The 23332-nt window shown below is 38.3% G+C and overlaps 2 protein-coding genes across 4 annotated transcripts in view; both read right to left on the reverse strand.

Moving 5' to 3' along the window:
• The window catches only part of nfrkb (nuclear factor related to kappaB binding protein), a 29705-nt gene extending 27387 nt beyond the window's left edge, over positions 1 to 2318 (reverse strand). For all 3 annotated transcript variants that reach the window (XM_052104577.1, XM_052104576.1, XM_052104575.1), the window contains exons 1-2: positions 2245 to 2318; positions 1586 to 1745 (exon numbers count right to left, since the gene is read on the reverse strand). In XM_052104577.1, coding sequence (XP_051960537.1) covers positions 1586 to 1711 — 126 coding nt within the window. In that variant the 5' untranslated portion in view covers positions 1712 to 1745; positions 2245 to 2318. The remainder of the gene's footprint in view (positions 1 to 1585; positions 1746 to 2244) is intronic.
• A 1583-nt stretch (positions 2319 to 3901) lies between these two features.
• Positions 3902 to 15618, reverse strand: st14b (ST14 transmembrane serine protease matriptase b). The gene is made up of 19 exons (XM_052104510.1): positions 15310 to 15618; positions 14000 to 14159; positions 13759 to 13889; positions 13500 to 13570; positions 12537 to 12721; positions 12199 to 12234; positions 11883 to 12117; positions 11332 to 11474; positions 11131 to 11228; positions 10933 to 11039; positions 9474 to 9607; positions 9280 to 9384; positions 9026 to 9133; positions 8815 to 8931; positions 8509 to 8631; positions 8174 to 8357; positions 6771 to 7042; positions 5007 to 5143; positions 3902 to 4919 (listed from the first exon to the last, which is right to left on the reverse strand). Exons 1-19 carry the CDS (start codon positions 15352 to 15354, stop codon positions 4758 to 4760), a joined length of 2553 nt encoding a protein of 850 aa, XP_051960470.1. The 5' UTR covers positions 15355 to 15618; the 3' UTR covers positions 3902 to 4757.
• Positions 15619 to 23332: the final 7714 nt, after the last annotated feature.

The following is a 23332-nucleotide window of genomic DNA, read 5'->3' on the forward strand; positions in this document are numbered from 1 at the left end:
GCAGGTCTGTGGATGATGCAGTCAACATGGGATTGCATCATATCCTGCAACATCAGGACAGACCAGGGACATATATGCAAGGATCCTTCTTGTGGACTTCAGTTCAACTTTCAACACCATCATCCCAGCTATTCTCCAGACTAAACTACACCAACTCTGTTCCCACATCTATCTGTCAATGGATTACCAGCTTTCTGAGAGACAGGCAGGAGCTAGTGAGACAGGGGAAATTCACTTCCAGCATATGTACAATCAGCACAGGTGCCCCCCAGGGACATGTGCTCTCCCCACTACAAATAACTATACTGCCAAGTAAACCTCAGTCAAGCTCCTGAAGTTTGCAGAGGACACTACTGTCATCGGCCTCATCCAGGATGACGAGGAGTCTGCATACAGAAGGGAATTTGAACAGCTGGCCGTCTGGTGCAGTCAAAACAACCTGGAGCTGAACATGCTCAAAATGGTGGAGATGATTGTGAACTTAGAGGAACACCCCAACATTAACCCCCCTCACCATTCTCAACAGCACTGTGGCAGCAGTGGAGTCATTCAGGTTCCTGGGCACTACCATCTCACAAGACCTGAAGTGGGAGACCCACATTGACTTTTTCCACATTGTGAAAAAGGCCCAGCAGAGGTTGTACTTCCTTCACCAGTTGAGGAAGTTCAACCCTGCCACAGGCGCTGCTGATGCAGTTCTACTCAGCAGTCACTGAGTCTGTCCTCAGCACTTCAGTAACTGTCTGGTTTGGTGCAGCTACGAAATCGGACATCAGAAGACTGCAGAGGACAATTCGAACTGTTGAGAGGATTATTGGTTTCCCCCTGCCCTCCCTTCAAGAACTGTACACTTCCAAAGTGAGGAAAAAGGCTGGAAAAATCACTCTGGACCCCGCTCACCCTACCACTACCTTTTTTGACCTTCTGGGCAACGCAACAAAGCTCTGAGCACCAGAACCGTCAGGCACAGGAACCGTCCCCCCCTAAATTGTTAGTGTGCCAGGTGAGTTGATGAAGTGGATATTATGGTTTATATAATATTATATAATAATATATTAATATATTTCATGAGTATATACGCTACTTGTGATATGTCGTCAAAAAGACACCAGTCGACATGTCTGGATGTTTTGTGGCCCCTTTAAATATAGTTCACAAAACCTATTCTCAACCGCCTATTTCAAATACGTCAGAGCGTCCACGAATTTTAGATAGCGTTGTTGGCAGAGCAGCCAGAGCGAATTTTGACGGTCTCCAGCCAGAGCGAATTCCCTTGTACTGTAACAAATCTGTATTTGCACACACATACATACATATATATATATATATATATATATATTGTCTTGCTGTGTATTCTACATATACTTTATTTCCTATTAATATATATATATATATATATATATATATATATATATATATATATATATATATTATATATTATATATATATATTATTTTTCTTTCATTATTATCTCTGTCTATTTGCTGTATTTTATTTTTTTGCACTGGAAGCTCCTGTCACCAAGACAAATTCCTTGTATGTGTAAGCAGAATTGGCAATAAAGCTTGATTCTGATATTACTCACATCCTCAAGTAGATCCTCGGGAACCCGAACTCTACAGTTCCCCAACATGCACTCCTCCATTACACGTCCATCACGGTCCATTCCAGACTCCAGTGGGTCTGTTAACATGTGATCTAAAGAATTCATCTTAAATCACCATTCACGACAGCACAAGCGATATCTGCAGGATTTAAAAAACGAAATATTTGACCATGACATGTTAATAGTCTAGATATTGACAAGCTCTTGAAGCATTTTTATTAGTAACTCATCTTTGATAACAGACACATTACTTATATATATATATATATATTGATTACATTTCTGCATTTAACACATTAAATGACAACAAACAAGGAAACTGTCAAAGCACTTAGCATGTTAGCTTCCGTATTATACACGTTGACAACAAACCAGCCGAATTTAAAAATATTTAAAAAAAAACATGCAACAGCTTTTCATTTAATCGTGCAAATATATTGAAAAATGTATGTTTTTATGACAAAAATAATAATATATGCAAGCTAAACTATGGTGATGTCTAACTAACCAGTTAGCCAACTCTCCTGCTAGCTAATGCCAAACTAACATCCTTGTTGTCTCTACATCTATTAATTAACACGACTAATTTACACATAAACTATCCATGTTATGTACATTTTGTAAATATGTTATCTTACCATGTGTGTTAGTGAATATTGGGAATGAATATGCTTGCTAGCTCTTGAAGTAGAGTCACAAGGGTGGTAGGAATAATAACATTGGTGCACATTTCCGGTGTGTCATCAAGGAAACTTAATTTCTGCCATAAGTAAAAGTTCTGTATATATATATATATATATATATATATATATATATATATATATATATATACAGAACTTAAATTATTTTCTTTATATTTCACAACGTATTTCTATAGAGCATCAATTCCTGAATTCACTACATATAAACAAGCAAATGCAAATCAGGTTAGAATGTCACTTTTAACCTAAATGGACATGTTTTTTTTTTTTTCTCGATCATTTTGGCTGTGTTAATGCCAATGGCATACATTTTGTCAGAGGTGTGTATTTTGGGGGGAATTTTGATATTTCAACCTCAGTTCCTATAATACATCTATAATACACTGTGTACACAAAATAGTTACACTCAGGACCTTAAGGACAAGCATGTCCCCATTTAAATAGCAATATTTGATCCCAGTGCCATTAAAGCATAACATCGTGAATTCTGTGATATTATGCTTTCTCCGGAGCCCTGGCTTCAAAAATTTAAGTTTTAATATTTTCCACCAGATAACGCTATTTTTCTCATGTTTAGCTTATGGAGCAATGTTTTTCTCCCTATTTTCTGTTTGCTGTATTATAGAGCACCGCAGGCCAATTGAATACATGATGCAGATAAAATTGTGTGGGTGTGTTGGTATGGATGTCAGATTGTGTATGCATGTATTGAGAAATGTGTGTGTAAAAAAAGCAACCGTGGCATTATGTAAACAAACTGGCATCTAAAGTGTTAAAATACTGAAAATGAATGAATATTTGGTAGGTATGATCAGGACTGTTTTTACTAATTAAAAAAAAAGAATAATTGAAAGTGGAAAATATTTTTTCCTTTTTTTAATTGACGCACAAGGGTTAATGTTTATCAAAGATCCCACTGAAATAGCAAGGCACAATAAGAGAATGCCAATCCTGACTAGGGAATTAAAGGTATAGTTCAACCAAAAATGAAAATCTCTTATCATTTAGTCACTTTTATGCCATCCCAGATGTGTATAACTTGTTTTTTTCTTCTGTTGATCACAAACGAAGATTTCAGAAGTATATCTCAGCTCTGTAGGTCCTTACAATTTGTAGGCCTCCTTGCTGCCCACACATTTTCTATTAGATTGAGGTCAGGGCTTTTCCCTCCAAACATAACAATGGTCATTATGGCCAAACAGTTCAATTTTTGTTTCATTAGACCAGAGGATATTTCTCCAAAAAGTACGATCTTTGTCCCCATATGCACTATCAAACTGTAGTCTGGCTTTTTTGACTTCTTCCTTGCTGAAGAGCTTTTCAAGTTATGTCGATATAGGACTCATTTTACTGTGGATATAGATACTTGTCTACCTGTTTCCACCGGCATCTTCACAAGGTCATTTGCAGTCATTCTGGGATGGATTTGCACCAAACTACGTATCCATATTGCTCCAGTAGTTAAATCAATGTCAGAAGCTATATAATAGGTGTGAGTGAGAAACAGATCAATACTACTTACCACAATGTAATTTAATGTAAACTATCCCTTTAATAGAAATAAAAATATAAATTTTTAATTAAATGCCACAGATAAGGATAACAGCAAAACAATTACCATAATGTAAACAAGACAGCAAAATCCAAATATATACATTGTAAAAATTGTACAAAATGTCTAAACATTACATAAAAAAGTTTTCTTTTATGTCAAAAATGTAAGGCTTCAAAACACAAATTTACATATATATACACACAGTTACACACTGACTGAATAGACACTTATCTGACAAATAAAATAGTCTTTATCTGATGTATGAAGCTTAAAGAAGAAAAAAATATTTTACCAGCATGCAAATGACATTAGAATGATATACAAGCAAACAATTATCAGTCCAGAACAAATGAATAATCTAATATTCTAATATATATATATGTATATAATTTATCCAAAAAATACACTTAAAAACATAAACACATAAAAGCATTACACCTACTATTAAATTACAAAAATGTTCCTGAGAAGCACTTAAAAAGCAAGGTGGCATTTGATTGAGAATAGCTTTTTTCCAAAGCAAGTGCAACAAATTAATTGAGGCTCAAACTATGAATAGTCTATATATATGGCATTTTAAAATGTTTAAAAATACAGAGACAGATAAAAGTATGAAGAAATAATGAGAGGAATGCTCTTTTGTTGTTGTTGATGTCAAAGGTCATATGTCCAATCAAAAGTTACAGTATTTTGGAATAAATTCATTCATTTGGCCCAGTGTTTGTTTCATGTTTTTGGCTGGTAAATTATCACACTTCTGCCATTGTTGATTTTGCATATTGTTGGGAATATGCTATTTGTTTGAGTTCTTTTGTATGATAAACATTTGTGCTACTGTGTTTGGTCCCCACTTAATATCCGATGTAAAATCTGAGTCCTGAGGCAAAAGCAGAGCCTATACCCCTGTCATCTGTCTGATCCAACTGCGGTATTCTGTGACTCGTGTGTAGACACCAGGCCTGTTTCTACGGCCACAGCCATCTCCCCAACTTACCACTCCAGCAAGGAACACACGCCCATTGATCTCAGTAGAAGACATGGGACCACCTGAGTCACCCTGAAAGGGGAATCTATGTGTGTTACTGAGAAACTTAAGGGTAACTGAAATGTAACTGAATCTGTACAAGCAGATCTTTCATCTCACTTGACAGGCATCCACGCCTCCGCTCAGTACGCCTGCACAGATCATCCGGTGTGTTATCCCATCATCCATCAGCTTGTTGCACACAGTGCTGTTAATAATGCGAACCTCAGCCTTTTGCAACACTGATGCAACAGAATCTGCAACAGTGAGAATACATTTCCTCAGCTTACTAACAATTTATTGCCTTATTACCAGCCAAAGACACTGACAATCTTGAGCTAGTACGTACTTTCTTTCATTATCTGGTTTACACAAATAGAACAGCTCACTTCTCCTCATGCACATATACAGAGGGCCCCAAACAGTATTTGGACACTTAAGCCACACTCTATGCCTGTCTTTGCATAATTTAGCAAAATATCATACCAAGTGGCATTTATTTTAAAGTATACACCCTACAAAACAAAACTTGAGTGGAACATATACATAAACATTTATACATAAACAAAAAAAAAATCAATAAAAGTATCAATAAAAGTAATTGCAAAAATGGCTCAGAACAATGAAAGTAATTATGAGGATAAGCTCTAGCACAATTTTTTTGTAATCTGATGCTACTTGGTTTGATATTTCGTTTTTAATGCAATGAAATTCAAACATTTGAACCCTATAATGCTGTAAAAAAATATATTATATATATATATATATCACATTTGATACATGATGTTCTAAATCCTCTACATCATCAACATGATCAAAACTTTGCTGAAAATCTTGTTTTATGCAATGTTCCAGATGTCTACTGCCTCCTGGTGGAACTTTCTGTGCTCTTCAGTAAGTAGAAGGTGGTATTTTTAATGCTATCCCAGATGTGTATGACTTTCTTTCTTCTGCTGAACACAAACAAAGATTTGTAGAAGTACATCTCAGCTCTGTAGGTCCATACAATGCAAGTGAATAATGACCAGAACTCCAAAAGCTCCAAAAAGAAGATAAAGTAAGCATAAAAGTAATCCATAAGACTCCAGAGGTTTAATCAATTTCTTCTGAAGCAATGCAATTGTTTTGGGTGAGAAACAGATCAATACTTCAATCCTTTCTTCTTTTTTTTTTACAATGAATCTCCACTTTAATTTTCAGAATATGAAAGAATATAAAAGTGAAAATGGAGATTTATGGTAAAAAAAAATAACAGATTTGTTATCAAATCTGTATCTCACCCACAAATATCATATCACCTCTGAAGACATGGACTACTAGGGTCATATAGATTACGTTTATGCTGCCTTTATGTGATTTTTGGAGCTTGAAAGGTCTGGTCACCATTCACTTGCATTGTGTGGACCTACAGAGCTGAGATATTTTTCTAAAAAAACTTTTTTGTGTTCAGAAGAAAGCAAGCTATACACATCTGGGATGGCATGAGGGTGACTAAATACTGAGAGAATTTTCTTTTTTGGGTGATCTATCCCTTTAATATTTGATTCATATTGTATTTGATGTGCTGTAATGTCATACATTTCTATAGCCCATATAGAGGAAGTTGTCATGGCCAAACTCCCAAACATTTGTTATCTATAAAAAGCCCAGGGAGTCCTCTTAAGATACCCCAAGAATTACTACAGTGGCATGTTTGGGCTAAGAGAAATGTAAATAACAAATGTCCTGTACAAAAATTATTACTGGGATCAGGAGGATAATAACCTTTAAAGCCTGATTTAATTATTTTGTTTATAGGTTCAAAAACAACTCCATTTCAAAAATTAAAAACTTCTGGCTATTATTTTATTTGTCAGGCTTTTTAAGTTATGTCTTATCACTTACCCATTTCCTCTCTCAGTTTTCCCCATCCAGTTATCCATACAGATTTCCCTGCTGGAAAGTCATGTGTCACTTCGGGTAAGCAGATTGCCCAGACGTTTTGATTGAGAGCCACAGGGCTGTCCAGCTCCATTACAGCAATATCATTGTCATAGGTTGTGGCATCATATTGAGGGTGAGAGATGATGCGCTTCACACGTTTAAGGATTGACTTACTGGTCACACCCTGGGTATGTAAACCTAGATAGACCTCCCACTGGTCAGGCTGGGAATATCTAGCAAAAGAAAATCACTCAGGATCAGCCTTGGACCCCATTTACAACTGGTACTAACATCCATCTCAAGTGATCCAATCACATTGGACAGCACTTAATACAGGTGTAAAAGGGGCCTGGAACGCTTGATTGGATCCCTTAAACCACATTTGTTCATAGTGGAAAACACATGTGGCCACATTCAAATTTGTAGTGGAAACACTTATACTTCCTGATACACCATCTAATCAACCATTGTGCTAAAACAAGGGTTTACACTTTGTGGGTTATGTGCAGCTTTAATAGAAAATAATTATTCAATTGACCTACAACTGGTGCTCCACTACTGCTCTAAACATCTCAGGAAGTGCTTAGATTAAAATTCAAATAAATCCTGGAGACACAGTGTGCGTTTGTTTTTTGTTGTTGTTGTTTTTGTTTTTTTCCAAGCTTTATCTACATGCACACCCTACCCTCAAAATTAGATCATATCTATTCACAGGAGATGCATTTGAGGCACATGTTACAACCAGATATACACTCACTGAGCACTTTATTAGGAACACCTGTACACCTACATATTCATGTGATTACCAATCATGTGGCAGCAGTGCATTGCATAAAATCATGCAGATACGGGTCTGGAGCTTCAGCCATCAGAATGGGGGAAAAAATATGATCTCAGTGATTTCAGATCACTGTGGCATGATTGTTGATGTCAGACGGGCTGGTTTGAACATTTCTGTAACTGCCGATCTCCTGGGATTTTCACGCACAACAATCTCTAATGTTTACTTAGAATGGTGCCAAAAACAAAAAACATCCAGTGAGTGGCAGTTCTTTAGATGGAAACACCTTGTTGATAAGAGAGGTCAACAGACAATGGCCAGACTGTTTCGAACTGACAGAAAGGCTACGGTAACTCAGATAACCACTCTGTACAATTGTAGTGAGCAGAATAGCATCAGAATACTCAACACAACAAACCTTGTGGAGAATGGGCTACAACAGCAGGAGACCACGTCGGAATCTTTATTAGAACTATAGTGTTCCTAATAAAGAGTTCAGTAAGTTAAAATGGCAGTGTGTCATGGACCGCCACTCGTGAACTTAATACCTGGAGTAAAACAGACCTAGGAGAAGAGAACTTACTTGAATTCGTCATTGTCCTGCACACAGTGTGCAGCAGTGACAAGCCAGCGGTTACTGATAACAGATGCCCCACACACATGACCCTGCGTCTTCATGTGGAGGCTGACCTGCCAGGGCCATTCACCCTCATTTGAGTCCTTTCCACCCACAATACGACTGGCCTTGTAAGGTTTAATTCCGCAATCTACAGTGAATAAACACACAGATACATATAACATTAATAATCCCTGCAAAAAGATCATCTTTCCATGCTGGTCCATGGATGGCTCTGCAAATGTAACCCATGTTGGAATTCATGTATAGATGGTATTGTAGGACAGTGGTTCTGTACTTACTACACTCATTCTCATCCGAACCATCTGCACAGTCCATCTCTCCATCACACATAGGGTTCAGCTTGCTAATGCACTGGTTATTCTTGCACTTGTAAGTGGCATCAGAGCAGCGTACAGCTATGGCTGGAAATAAAAGACATACAATTAAGTCCAGTATAGTAACAAATTATTTTGACAGCTGAGGTTTAAATTGTTCTGTGATTAAGAACCTCAATTACTACTAATGTCAGTTAAAGGAATACGTTTCTGCTTTGCATCAACTCATGCCGAAAACACCCCTTGTACTCAATTAATGAAAAATCTTACATTTCTCACACTGGGATTCATCAGAGCCATCACCGCAGTCATTGTAGCCATCACACTGCTTCTGTGCTGGGATGCAGCGCCCATTTCGACAACTGAACTCTAGAGCTTTACACTTTCCTGCCGGAAAAACAAAAACGAACAAACAACCTGAATGTGTCTACATAACTCTAACTCTTTTGTTCTTGATGGTGAATATTGTTATCATCCTTACCACAGTTTTCCTCATCTGTGCTATCCCCACAATCGTTTACCCCATCACAACGCCAGAAACGGGGCTTGCAGAAGCCATTCTTGCATTTGATTTGAGTCTCAGTACATGCTGTATGCATGCATGGGAAAATTAAATAATGCACACCATTTTAATATTTTAAGTGCGTTACTTTTGTGGAAACAACTATGCAGACATTCAAAGACTTGAAGTCTTTGTTAACTTTGTTTAGTATAGGTAATATGGTATTAACTTACTGCAGCCCCTCTCATCACTCATATCTCCACAGTCATTATAGCCATCACAATGTAGATTAGAGGCTACACACAGATCGTTGTCACACTCGAACTTCCCAGGGCAGGCTGTGGAAAAGTGATCAACAAATATAGACTGGATGTGCTTAAAGTATTATGTTGAAATATCAATAGAAAAGACATGTAATCTGACTCACGATTAGTGGGTTCAAAGGCCTCAAAGTCTGCAGAAAAGCCCTCGCCCACCTGAGACATGTCTGAATAAAATTTGACCGTTGCTTGGTTTGATTTGATAGTGTTCACACTGTTGGGTGGCTTCTCTCCACATATCCTAAATAGAAATCCCCAATTCATAGAAAAGAACAGTTTTAGTCTATTGCACTCCACTGAAAATTTAAAGTGAGAAAACTTTTATGCCTCTGTCACCAAATGGAATTCCAAAAATTATTTCAAACAGGTTTCCCAAGCACTCCAATCATCTTTCATTGGCCTGACAAGCATAGTCTAACCCCAAACTCATGCCATTGCTGGAGCCAATGTTGATGTATCGGGCTGGTCAGGATACTCAATCAAACAGTGAAATGTTTTAAAAGCACCATAGTACCCACTGTTCAAAAACATCTTACAAACAGCTTACTAATAGATGTCTTTGCATATTAAGTTGGGATACAAGTCAGGATTTTTTTTCATGGAAACATTATACTCCACCTTTAAAACGCTTTTACAATTACTCTCAGAGTAATTTCTATTCAGAAATTCTAAGAATATTCCATATAAGAATATTTTGAATGTTTACAGTTTTAAATCTGGTTAATTAAGTTTTAGAATAACAAAAACTTGTTGAAAAAAACTGGTTTCCTTATTTATGTACAACAAATATTTTGTGCTCATGGTTAGTAATATCTATTAAATAAGTGGCGATTATATAAAGGGTTAGTTCACCAAAAAATTAAATATTTCTCATCATTTACTCACCATTTACATGCTATCCTATGTGTGTATGACTTTCTTTTGCTGAACACAAACAAAGATTTTTAGGAGAATATTTCAGCTCTATATGTCCTCACAATGAAAGTGAATGGGTACCAACATTTTGAAGCTCCAAAAACGCACATACTGTAACGGAGAATAAAAGTAATCCATATGACTTCAGTGGTTAAATACATATGTTCATAAGCATTATGATAAGTGTGGGTGAGAAATCAATGTTTAAGTCCTTTTTTACCTATAAATTCTCCCTGTCCAGAAGTTGGCAATATGCACGAAGAATACGAATCGCCAAAAACAAAAGTAGAATAATGTGAAAGTGGAGATAGTAAATAAGGACTTAAATATTGATTCTCTCCCACACTTATCATAGCACTTCGGAAAATATGGATTTAACCACTGTGATCATATGGATTACTTTTATGCTACCTTTATACCTTTTGCAGCTTCAAAATTGTGGTCACCATTCACTTGCATTTTATGGACCAACAAAGCTGAGACATTCTTCTTAAAATCTTAATTTGTGTTCTGCAGAAGAAAGAAAGTCATACACATCTGGCATGGCATGAGGGTGAGTAAATGATGAGAGAATATTTATTTTTGGGTGAACTATCCCTTTAAGATTTTTTGAGGCATTAGACTGACAATACTGTTGCCCTTTTGTCTAACCTGTAGTTTAACTCCAAGTAGTCTGTGTGACAGGTGATGGTGTTCTGTTCAGGGCTATGTATAGAGAACTTGTTAAATTTCACCTTGATATGCTTTCCTTTGGGAACCTAAAAGAGATAGCACATTGAAGGACAATATTAGAATACATTGCAGTGAGGGACTAATGTAAACAATAGCACAAAGTAATAATATTTTTACCTCAATGTTCCAGACACACTCAATTTGAGGTGGATAATGAGAGGGATAGCCAGGTGATGTGAAGGTACCACTTATTCCAGTTAGTTTCCCCCCACACTCTAAAGAACAAAAAGACATTTGTCATGCAAATATTGGCCTTTGAATTGTTAAATGAGTTCAAGGGTCTCTCTCTTTATAGTCTTTATAGTTGTTAAACTCTACCTCCAATATTTGCTGGGATCTGGGAGTAAAATGCCCTGAAACCTGGGAAGTTTTTTTCTTCATTTGTAACCAGTGTAACCAGCATGACATTCCCAGATGAGATGAAAATCAATTTCTCACTGGGTAAGCGATATCCACATTTCCTGCATGAACACATTGATTAGATCCCCCACAATATCAAATAGACAATAAAAACATACATGTATTATGTGACACTGACACTATTTGTCCAACAGTACCACTTCACGGAGAGGGATTCACAAGCTGCCATTTAATTGTCATGAGCATTTTAAGCTTATAAGTTAGGAACCATTTTAAATATAATGCCATAAAAAATAAATCACCATCATCATGATGATGATGACCATTCATACATTACAGTTATTAATAAAATATTTATAATGAATATTATGTTTTTATTGTTGTTGTTTAATGATTAGATATTGTTTCAAAAAGCAAATATGAACAAATTATTTAAAATCAGAAATTTAAACCTAAAAATAACAGGTATCAGTCTCAGTCACTAAACACAATACTGGTGGAACACATACTCTGTTATGACCTGGTTCTCTGATGGGGCTAACGAGTCATACACTTTGACGAAGTCATTACGACAGTCTTTCTCTAGGTCTAGGACATCAAACTCCAGTCTAATCCTGTGCTCCGGGTCAGCCCGAATCTGCCACTCAGTATAAAGATTGGCAGTGTAGGAGGAATTAGGGAAACCTGGAGATCGGATAATGTCTGTCTGGTTTTCATGGGCATGATGTGACCTTTTACTGGAACCTGAAATACAGAACAAGCTCATTAAAAACCTGAGAGCTGAACACACGTTAAGTATTTAGTATGTTGAAACCTGTTACTCACGTTTGAGGTTTCTGCCAGCTAGCCGAGCATCCACAGCTGTAATAAAGAACAAAAAAAATAAATCAATAATTTTTACTTTTTCCATTTATAGTGTTCATAAATGGGACTACTGGATAAGGATCATTTTATAGAGAAAAATTTGTTCACTATAGAAATTTCCATAGCTTTTTACATTTTTGCTCTTTTCCATTAAATTTTTTAGGCATTCAAATTCAGGTTTTCCATGGCTATAGGAACCCTGTGATACTCATGTTACTTTGAAGTTTCTGTTTAGATTACAAGATCAGGATACACTGACACAAAGCATGTAACAGGACATTCTTTTTGAATGGATTTACCCCCAGATGTCATTCCGTCAATGATGAGGCTATTATCAGTCTTGCGACCAAACACCCTCCGGATTTTCCTTGCATTTTCTGCCCCATCCATGGATGCAATGGCCTCATCCACAGCAGACACTTGGACCTCCGGCACATTAAACTCAGACAGGTAGTATGCAATGACACCATTACCATTGCCCTCACTAAAGGGGAGGAAGATGTAATGAAACTTACATTACCACAAATACTGTAAAAATACGAAATGCACGATTCAGATGACTAGCATGAAGTGTAGTTTTGTAAAAAAAAAAAAAAAAAGGGTTGAGGACTACTGAAAGCTGAAGTGTGTAATTTCTGCGCCACTAGCGTCACCAAATGGAATTGCAAAAATAAACATTGCTTTCAACTATCCTCACAAATACACAGTTTGTCTACCATTGGTCAAACAAACAGATAGTCTGGCCCAAACACACGCCACCAATGTTACTGTGTCAGGCTGAATGTGCAGCTCAAACAGACAGAGCAATATTGAATATGCCATAACGCCAGTGTTTACAGTTTTTAGGAAATACAACCTAAGAATGGTTACGTCTAGTTGTCTCTGCAAATTAAGCTGGAATAAGTGGAAGTATTTTAACACTGAAAAAGCTACACACATCAACTTTAAAGGTATAGTTGACAAATAACATGATTTTAGGTAAAAATGTATGTACTCTTCTGAGAGCTCCGCGTACCTCTGAACTTGAGAAAAGGCCAATTGTTGGCAGACAGAATTTGCATGTTCCTTTTTTCAAGTTCAGAGGAACGTGAGGCTCTCAGAAGAGACACCTTGTGTCACTACAATCGACACAATGTCGAGTGAGTGACTGAAGGGGAATGTTAATGTTGTGTATATATGTTGGTACTGGTCACCATTTCTTTTTTCACCATTTTCAATCACCTTTAAACTGAAAGGTAGAATTATTATATATCTTAAATCACCTGAAACCTTGCACGCTGGATCCCACATGGTACTTCGACAGCATGCGAACTTGACTGTATATAGTTTTGAGCTGAAAGACATTGAAGCATGTGTAAAGATGTGTCCAAATAAGTCATATTCGCTCAATGTTCCACAAAGTGAACAATTATTTAATCTATTAGAAAGAGAGAATGCATTAAAACAATATAAATAATTGTTTTAAGCTCATTTTGGAATTAGAATACAAAACATACATGGTTAGTACATCCACCACCTCACCTGCTTTGAGACCCTTGAGGCCAAATCTTTATATTCAGTGCAGTTCGAGTTTTCATAAGCATCAGAGAATGTCTGACTGGAGATGGTCAAATAACCACTGAACATCTTCCTCACCCTCCCATTTGATCTGACTGTAACAATGGACACACTGGAGTTATTGTTGTTATCTCACAATAATTCCTATTTCCAGTTTAATGGTTATAGCAGCACAGTGTGTACATTTAAGGGTTACAGAACTTACATTGGAAATGCCACACTAGCAGTCCTGTAACTAATGCAATGATTGCTATGGCTATGAGTAGACCTATTCCAACGAGCAGCCTGCGTGATGTTCTCCTCTTCTCCACCTTATTTTCATCACATTTTGGAAGAAAGTGCTTTGACTGTTCCGAGGCATCATCCTAAGGATTAAAGTAAAATACAAAATGTGTCTTTTAAAGTTTGTTACATGTGACTGCTACACAGAGAGTGAGTTTCCTATTACTCTGTGTAACTACCATGAGGAAAGTCTGCACACAGTGTACATGACTAAGATGCAATTTTGAACCACCCATGTGTAAACCGGTTATTCTTCTTAGGCAGACCAATGTCACTGGTATGAGTTCATAATGCTGTTGCAACTGTTTTCTACATCTTGAACCAACACCTTGCTTGTCAGCATCAACAAACAGAACCCACCCTAATCAAGTATGCAGTGGCAGAAGTGCATGTGACCCTTTGTATAAAGCAAAAAAAGGTTTTATGGTTGGCAATCTTAAAATCAGATCATACATATTTCAGATCTGATATATTCAGATACTGATTTTATAACAAATTGTGTCTTTTTTATGCTAAACATTACTCTCCAAAAGTTAAAGGACAATGATTAATTACATTAACATGAGACAGTGAAACTGCATTGTCATTATAACCAATAATTTGATCAATATAAAACAATGTACATTTGAAACAAAACAGATCAGACTGGTGTAAATACATTAAAACTTGTCTTTCCATTAAGTCTATCAGACTTCTTATATTGAAATCCAAATTCTATCCAAATAAATGTTCAAGATAATGGGGAGCAAATCTATATAATCTAGATAAACCTAGATAATCTGAATTCATTTATCTCAGTTTCTGGTGATTAGGCCCATGGAAATAAGAATCTTTCACATTTGTCATTTGTTAGTCTTTGAGATATGAACAACAGACAAATGCTTCGATCTCTTGATCAAAATAATCAAACTTGATCAATTTAAGTGTTTTGGTATCATAGTATTCTGTATATTACACAGTGCATTTTATCATGTTTAAATATATTTAGATAATTGTACGTGTGTGTGTGTGTACCACTGCACCAAATAAGTTCAAAATTGAGTAAATTGGCTAACACACACACACACACACACACACACACACACACACACACACACACACACACACACACACACACACACACCTGTCGGCTACTACAGGACGTCCTAGACAGAATTGATTTTTCTTTCGGAAAAATTAATTGCCAATAACGCCTGAAACAGGCTGAATATTGATCTTTAGTTTGAAACATACCCGATGTTTTGGATTGTATTTTCCCCCAGACTGAAGTGGATCCATCGTCACACGATGGGTTTTACAGCTTGCTTTCACACCGTGTTCCGTTCAATGCGTCATGAATCCAGCAGTCCTGTTGTCCTCACCTTCAGCTAAACTCGTGAACGTGCATGTCTGCTGCTGGAGAAACTACAACAAATTACTCTTCCATCATATTTTTACATGGTCCTCTAGCAGTAATAAGGGCTATCCCATGTTGATTCGATTTTTATTGTGGATTTTGTATCTGAAAAACAAACATATTTTATGAAGACAGTAAGGTACACTTCCCACGCAGTTTCGAGTAGTTCGAGCATCCTATGCGCAGTAGCCTACTTCCTGTGTCCACAGGTGAGGCGTACAAATGTTGGCTATTTTCAAATAACAGAACCCTTTACTGACATAAAAGAATGGATGAAACGTGTGCATTTTTTGCTTCCGTTTCATCAGCCAAAAATCACTTAAATTAAATGCACTTTTAGCACTGTGCGCATCTAAGAAAATTCTCGTTTTCACACTCTTAATATCTTATTTAATTGGTCTACTACGATGTAGAATAACAGTGTATTTACATGTGCATCACAGGAGATTGATGGCATTTTTTCTTAAAGGGATATTTCACCCAAAAAAGAAAATTCTCTCATTATTTACTCACCCTCATGCCATCCCAGATGTTTATGACTTTCTTTCTTGTCTGCTAAACACAAACAAATATTTTTAGAAGAATGTTTCAGCTCTGTGTGTCCTTTCAATGCAAGTGAACAGTGGCCAGAACTTTGAATCTCCAAAAATCACATAAAGGCAGCGTTTAATTAATCCATATTATTCCAGTGGTTTAATATTAGTCTTCTGAAGCGATGCAATCACTTTGGATAGGAAACAGATCAATATTTCAAACCTTTTACTATAAATTTACATTTTCAGAATTTTTAAAGTTAAAGTAGAGATATAAGGTAAAAAAGGACTTAAATATTCATTTCTCACCCACACCAATTATATAGCTTATGAAGACATGGATTTAACCACTGGAGTCTAATGGATTATTTATATGCTGCCTTTATGTTATTTTTTAAGCTTTTTTGGTCACCATTCACTTTCATTGTATGGAGCACTCAAAGCTGCCATGTCAGCATATTTTAGTAAACTCATAGAAAATAACCACAACATTCCTAGATGTTTATTCTGTACTGTGGCTAAATTGATTAGGAATAAAGCCTCAACCGAACTAGATATTATGTCGTGGCACAAGAGTAATGACTTCTTGAATTTCTTTATAGATAAAATTGAAATAATCAGAAATAAAATTGGAATTATGCAATCATCTGTCATAGCACCTCAGAAAACAGTGTCTATTAATTTTCCTCATGTGCAACTTCAATCCTTCGCTATCATAGGTCATGAAGAGCTAACAAAACTTATCGAAACATCAAAAGCCACAACTTGTTTGTTAGATCCAATACCAACTAAGCTCTTAAAAGAGTTATCGCCTGTAATCTCAGAACCTCTTCTTAATTTCATTAACTCCTCGCTATGCTTAGGACATGTCCCAAGAAACTTTAAAATGGCAATTATCAAACCGCTTATTAAGAAGCCACAACTTGATCCTGGAGAACTTGCTAATTATAGACCGATTTCAAATCTCCCGTTTATGTCAAAAATACTAGAAAAGGTAGTATCCTCCCAACTATGTTCATTTCTACAGAGAAATAGTATATATGAAGAATTTCAATCAGGATTTAGGCCTCATCACAGTTTCCACTGCTATGCTGACGATACACAACTTTATATTTCTTCAAAACCTGATGAGATTTCACAGTTCTCAAAATTAGCAGAGTGTATCAATGAAATAAAAGATTGGATGGCCATAAAATTTCCTTCTACTCAATTCTGACAAAACAGAGGTTCTAATTATTGGACCAAAAAACTAAAAAAATAAGCCGCTAAAATATAATTTGACTCTAGATGGATGTACTGTTACATCATCTTCAACAGCGAAGAACTTGGGTGTTATTTTTGATACCAATCTGTCCTTTGAAAATCAAATTACAAATTGTAAAACAGTTAAAGGATGGGCAAGGAGGAGGCGAGAACCGGCTTGTCAACATAAATAATATTTTAATGAGAAACTTAAACCAAAAGCACAAACATAAACACACATGACGGACATGTCCGTAATTCTCTCTCTCTCGAACCATCGTCACCGGCCGCCTTTATCCCTCGCGCGCCTCATCAGGCCGATTGGGGACCGGGCACACGATATTCCGACCCGGCCCCGCCCCCCTCCGCTCCACACAAATGTTTGTAGAACAGCATTCTTCCACCTAAGAAATATTGCTAAATTAAGGCATATGCTCTCTGTTGCTGATGCCGAAAAACTAATTCATGCGTTCATGACCTCAAGACTAGATTATTGTAATACATTACTGGGAGGATGTCCAGCAAGATCAATAAATAAACTTCAATTGGTTCAAAATGCAGCAGCCAGAGTGCTAACAAGAACCAAGGTATATGATCATATTAGCCCCATTTTATCATCGTCACATTGGCTGCCTATTAAATTCCGTATTAATTAAAAAATTCTGTTAACAACGTACAAAGCTTTGAATGGTCTAGCTCTGCAGTACTTAAGTGATCTTCTACCATGCTATATTCCATCACGTTCATTAAGATCGCAAGATTCTGGCCTGTTAATAGTTCCTAGAATATCAAAATCCACAAAAGGAGGTAGATCCTTTTCATATTTGGCTCCTAAACTATGGAATAGTCTCCCTAACACTGCTCGAGATGCAGACACACACTCTCAGTTTAAGTCTAGACTAAAGACTCATTGTGGCAGCGGGGGCGTGGTCAAGCGCCCGTCCGGGAGAGGAAAGCGGTAAGGGTGCTTGCACCTGAGCTAAATTATGCCTAAACACCTGTCTCTAATTCCAGTGAGCACGAGGAGAGCGGCATAAAAACAGAGCCTCCAGACGGGGAGAGAGGAGAAGCAGACCCAGTGTTTGTGTGTGTTCGTGTATTTGTGTGTGTAAAACATAATTAAAAAGGACGTACCTTGAGAGGAAGACCTGTTTCCTGTCCTCCTTCACTATGTTTTTTTCCCCTAAATATAATCGCCAATGTCACCATGGGATATTTGTGCACATCCCCATGCACACACCTCACCCTCACCAGTTTAGATAAACCCAAAGCCCCGGGTTGAACCAAGCGTTGGTGGATGGTGGTCTGATTGCAGCCGGTATCCAGCAAAGCTTGGTAAATACCCCCCCTGATCCTTACCGGAATCCGGTATGCTCCAGCCCGACAGGGGGCAGCCTGCGGGACGTCGGAGACCCGCACCACCGTCCCCACCTCCATCAGCGGACACTGATCCCGGAAGTGGCCCGGGTCTCCGCACCTCCAACAGGCCGGCCCAGGCGTTGCGGCCGCACTTGTGCTGGCGAGCGCCCCACCTGAGGAGGAGAGCGGCTGAAAGACGGGGAATGGGAGGGCGCATTCTCCCACGGCCAGGGAGCAGGTCTCTGGAAGCCTCCACGCCTGCGCGGGGCAGTAACGGGCCCTGGGGAGAGAACAGAAGGAGAAAACACAGGGAGGGGGCGAGGGCATGGGCAGATACAAGGGAAGGGGAGAGAGAGAGAAGAAGAGGGCTCGTCCGCCCTCGGGATCGCCGCCAAGTGGTCCTCCGCTAGCCGAACAGCTTCCTCCAGCGACGCCGGGCGATGGCACTGGACCCACCCCGCCGTCTTCCGAGGCAGCCGTTGAACGAACTGTTCCAGTACCACCTGGTCGATCACTCCCTCGACGTCGTGGTCCCCCGCGAGCAGCCAGCGCCGACAGGCGTCCGAGCCGTGGCAACGCGACGGCGTCGGATTCTCCAGCTTCATGCCCCAGAAGAGCTGGCGATTCTCTTCCGGGCTCCGACCGACCCGTTGCAGAATGGCCCTCTTCAGGTCAGTGTAAGCCAGGAGATTTTTCGCCGGCAGTTGTTGTGCCGCGAGTTGAGCTTCCCCGGACAGGAGAGGAATTAGACGGGCTGCCCACTGTTCGGGCGGCCAGCCCCAGATTTCGGCCGTCCGCTCGAACAAGTTGAGGAAGGCCTCAGGATCATCTGCTGCCCCCATCTTCTGTAACGTGGGCGGGGGTAGCGTAGCGCGGCTGTCCGGGGTCACGGCTGTGGCCGGCTCCGTCTCCTGGCTGAGGAGGCTCCGGATGGCGAGCCGGTCCTCTGCCTGAGCCCGCATGATCTCAAAAACCGGCGATCTTGGTCCTGCCGGAGCTCAAGCAGGGATTGCTGGTGGCCTTGATGCAGCGTCGCGAGGGATTGGAGGACTTCTGCCAGCTGGGAGGACTCTATGGGGCGACTTTGCTCCATAATTTTCCCGGATTTCGGCACCAGTGTAGCACTATACTAGTGAAGGAGGACAGGAAACAGGTCTTCCTCTCAAGGTACGTCCTTTTTAATTATGTTTTACACACACAAATACACGAACACACACAAACACTGGGTCTGCTTCTCCTCTCTCCCCGTCTGGAGGCTCTGTTTTTATGCCGCTCTCCTCGTGCTCACTGGAATTAGAGACAGGTGTTTAGGCATAATTTAGCTCAGGTGCAAGCGCCCTTACCGCTTTCCTCTCCCGGACGGGCGCTTGACCACGCCCCCGCTGCCACACTCATCTATTTAGCCAAGCATACACCTAATTTATCCTCCAACCCACAATTAGGCTGCTTTAGTTGGGTCTGCCGGAACCAGAAACCGTGATCATGATCTCTAACTCTGCAATAAATGTAATGGCATCTATGCTTACATCTTTTTATTTGTTTCCCTGTCTCTACCTCGGGACTCCTACCCTGAGGTCACCAGAACCGGCTGGATCCAGCTCCATTCCTGCTTCATGTTGGACTCCACTGCTAAATGTCGCTGAATGATGATGACTAAATGCAGCCGGTGCCAGCCAAACATCACTTTAGTCTATTATGATGGACTTCAGAGGATGAACTGATGCCAACTCCAACCTGCATCACCTCTGTCTACTGATGGACTACGATCTTGAAATGGAATGCATATACTAACTATTGCCAACAAAAGCCTTCATCATCCAATTAACAAGGACAATTGCATCCATGTGAACTTCTAGATGGACAAGATGGACTTCAAAGAATGTGGTCATTAATCTTACAGTTCAAACTCAATCGATGTTTAAATGCTGACCCTTAACCCTTACTTAGTTTAATAATTTTAAACCATGACTTGAACTATACATAAGTAATATTTACATTATATTCATGATGTTAGTCAGAGGGGAACTGGCCCCCACAGTGAGTCTGGTTTGTCCCAAGGTTATTTTTCGCCATTAATCTACATCTTATGGAGTTTTGTGTTCCTTGCAACAGTCGCCTACAGCTTGCTCACTGGGGTTATTAATACAATTATTATTTAATTATTTTAAACACAATTAAGAATCGTATTTTATCTAAATTACACAATGATGATTCATCGACTTTATAGACATTACAGTTTTATTGTCTGTTAATGCTGATCTTCTGTAAAGCTGCTTTGAAATGATGTGTATTGTGAAAGGCGCTATACAAATAAAATTTACTTGACTTGACTTGACCTACAGAGCTGAGATATTCTTCTAAAAATCTTTGTTTGTGTTCTGCAGAAGAAAGAATGTCATACGCATCTTGGAAGGCATGAGGGTGAGAAAATGATCTTGATTTTCTATTCATTGAACTATTCATTAAAAGTAATTAATTCCCTCCATAGTCTCATTTCCACCCCACCTGAAATTCTGCATTGTGTTTAATATAATTCCGTAGTGGTAATGGCAGTGTTGGAAATAATTGTTTTAACGATAACGTAAAATGACCGACTCCTTTTGACATTTTATGTGTTCTAAATACACACAATTTAATCATATGTCCACTCTTTTGGTCGACTCTGTTAACAAGTATTATACCGTAACTTTTGAAAAAACAAATGACAGAAATCCTTTTCACACAATAAATAGTCAATTCAATGGTTTAGACCTGATTACTTTACTCTTTGTGATTTATATTTTTATAATGGATTTTTATAGTTTATTGAAAGACTGGTTAATACAAGGCAAAAACGGCTTAAACATAAAATTTATTTTAAAAGTAACAATAATAAATAATGAAGTCATGGCAAAAAGCGTCTAGGTCAGTTTTAATTTGACCTTCATATAACAAAAAGAAAAACACATAACTTAAATGTGTTAAATGTGTTAAAAACACATAAAAAAATCCATCTTTGGGAGAAACAACTATATAGCACACTGTGTATATAAAACTTATAGATTGTCTTATAGATATGTTAAATAGTGCTAAGTATGAAAAGTTCACCACACCATACCTGTTGTTTCATGATTATGGAGAAGATTGACAGACTACATTTCTTTGCTAAAGAGACACAAGTGAGCAGCAAAAATGTCCCTTGAGATCTACTTAAAATTTGTATAATTAAAATACATTAATTATTCAATTCTTTCTGCCACATCAGTCATAAGGCAGCCACATATAACCTCTTTAGAGACAGTTGTTCATGAGGGTCTAGTACTGTCAAGAGAAGGGACAGGTGAGTAAGTGTGATGTAAGTTGATGGATCTGTCCCCTGAGATTGTGAATACTTGAATGATTTGCAAAACAGTACCTCATTACTTTAATACTTACTTAATTATTTTGAATTTGCAATTATTTGTAAGTTTTCCACCTATATTTTGAAGTCTGCATTCTTGTTAGCGATAGCAGTGGCTGTTCAGGGCCCATATTTTACATTGGATATCAAGGGGGCAAAATAGTTTATTGTACAAATAAAAGTTGCAAAAATGTTTACGCAAAATATATTAATTAATATTACTATATAAACATGGTCACATTAATAAAGTAACAAAGAATGGCCTTAAAATGTATATATTAAATTTAATTAATTAATTTGAAGTGTTTTCTCCAGCAGCGGATTTGTTTTATGGTTTCAAATACCTTGTTCACGACTCTTAAAATAGAATATTTTAATTTTCATGCCCAAAAGATGTTGAGTGTGTTTGGGGGGTTAGTTTTAACTGTTGATGGTTTTCGAGTGTTTTTCATTGTTTTTTACAATGTAAATTTAGCTGAAAAGTCTGTAAGTTGACTTGTTTGATGGCAGATTCCATTGTGACAACTTATTGGTATGGAATGATATTAAAATGTGTCCGGAATATCATTCCATATATTGGGGCATTGGTCATAGCTTTCTTTTTTGTTTCTTCAAGGTCAAATTTCTAAATGCATAAACAACACAGGACATATGATTTACCAGCCTAACGTGTAACAAAACTCAGCAAAATACTGTGCAATTAGCCATGTGAATTTGTGCAAAATGCTTTTATTGGATCAAAAGATATGTGAAATGTTTTCTCTTTCCTTAAAAAGTTAAAAGCCAATTTATTTTTCCATCCAAAATATGCATGATTACATGGTAAGTTGAATTGTATTATTTGCATTAGCATTGTTTGTTCCTGTGGCAGCGGGGGCATGGTCAAGCGCCCGTCCGGGAGAGAAAGCGGTAAGGGCGCTTACACCTGAGCCAAATTATGTCTAACATCTGTGTCTAATTTCAGTAAGCATGGGGAGAGCGGCATAAAAAGGCAGCAGCCACAGAGCCTCGAGAGAGAGAGAGCCTTACACCAAAGCCACCAGAAGAAGTGGATGAATTTTTGTATTATAAATTCTAAGAGTGTGTAAATTAAAAGTCTTACCTTGAAGTCAAGAACGCTGTTTCCCGTGTCATCCTTAGTGGAGATCACTGGTGCAGTGACCCGGTTGAAAATTGGATTAATTTTTCCAAGCAATGGAAAAGAGTCGCCCCGTAGAGTCCTCCCAGCTGGCGGAGGTCCTCCAGTCCCTCGCTACATTACACCATAGCCACCAACAATCCCTGCTTGAGCTCCGGCAGGACCAGGACCGTCGCTTCTTTGAGGTTATGCTGGCTCAAGCAGAGGAC

Source organism: Xyrauchen texanus, chromosome 34 (assembly GCF_025860055.1).
Source record: "Xyrauchen texanus isolate HMW12.3.18 chromosome 34, RBS_HiC_50CHRs, whole genome shotgun sequence".
NCBI classification, from domain to species: Eukaryota; Metazoa; Chordata; class Actinopteri; order Cypriniformes; family Catostomidae; genus Xyrauchen; species Xyrauchen texanus.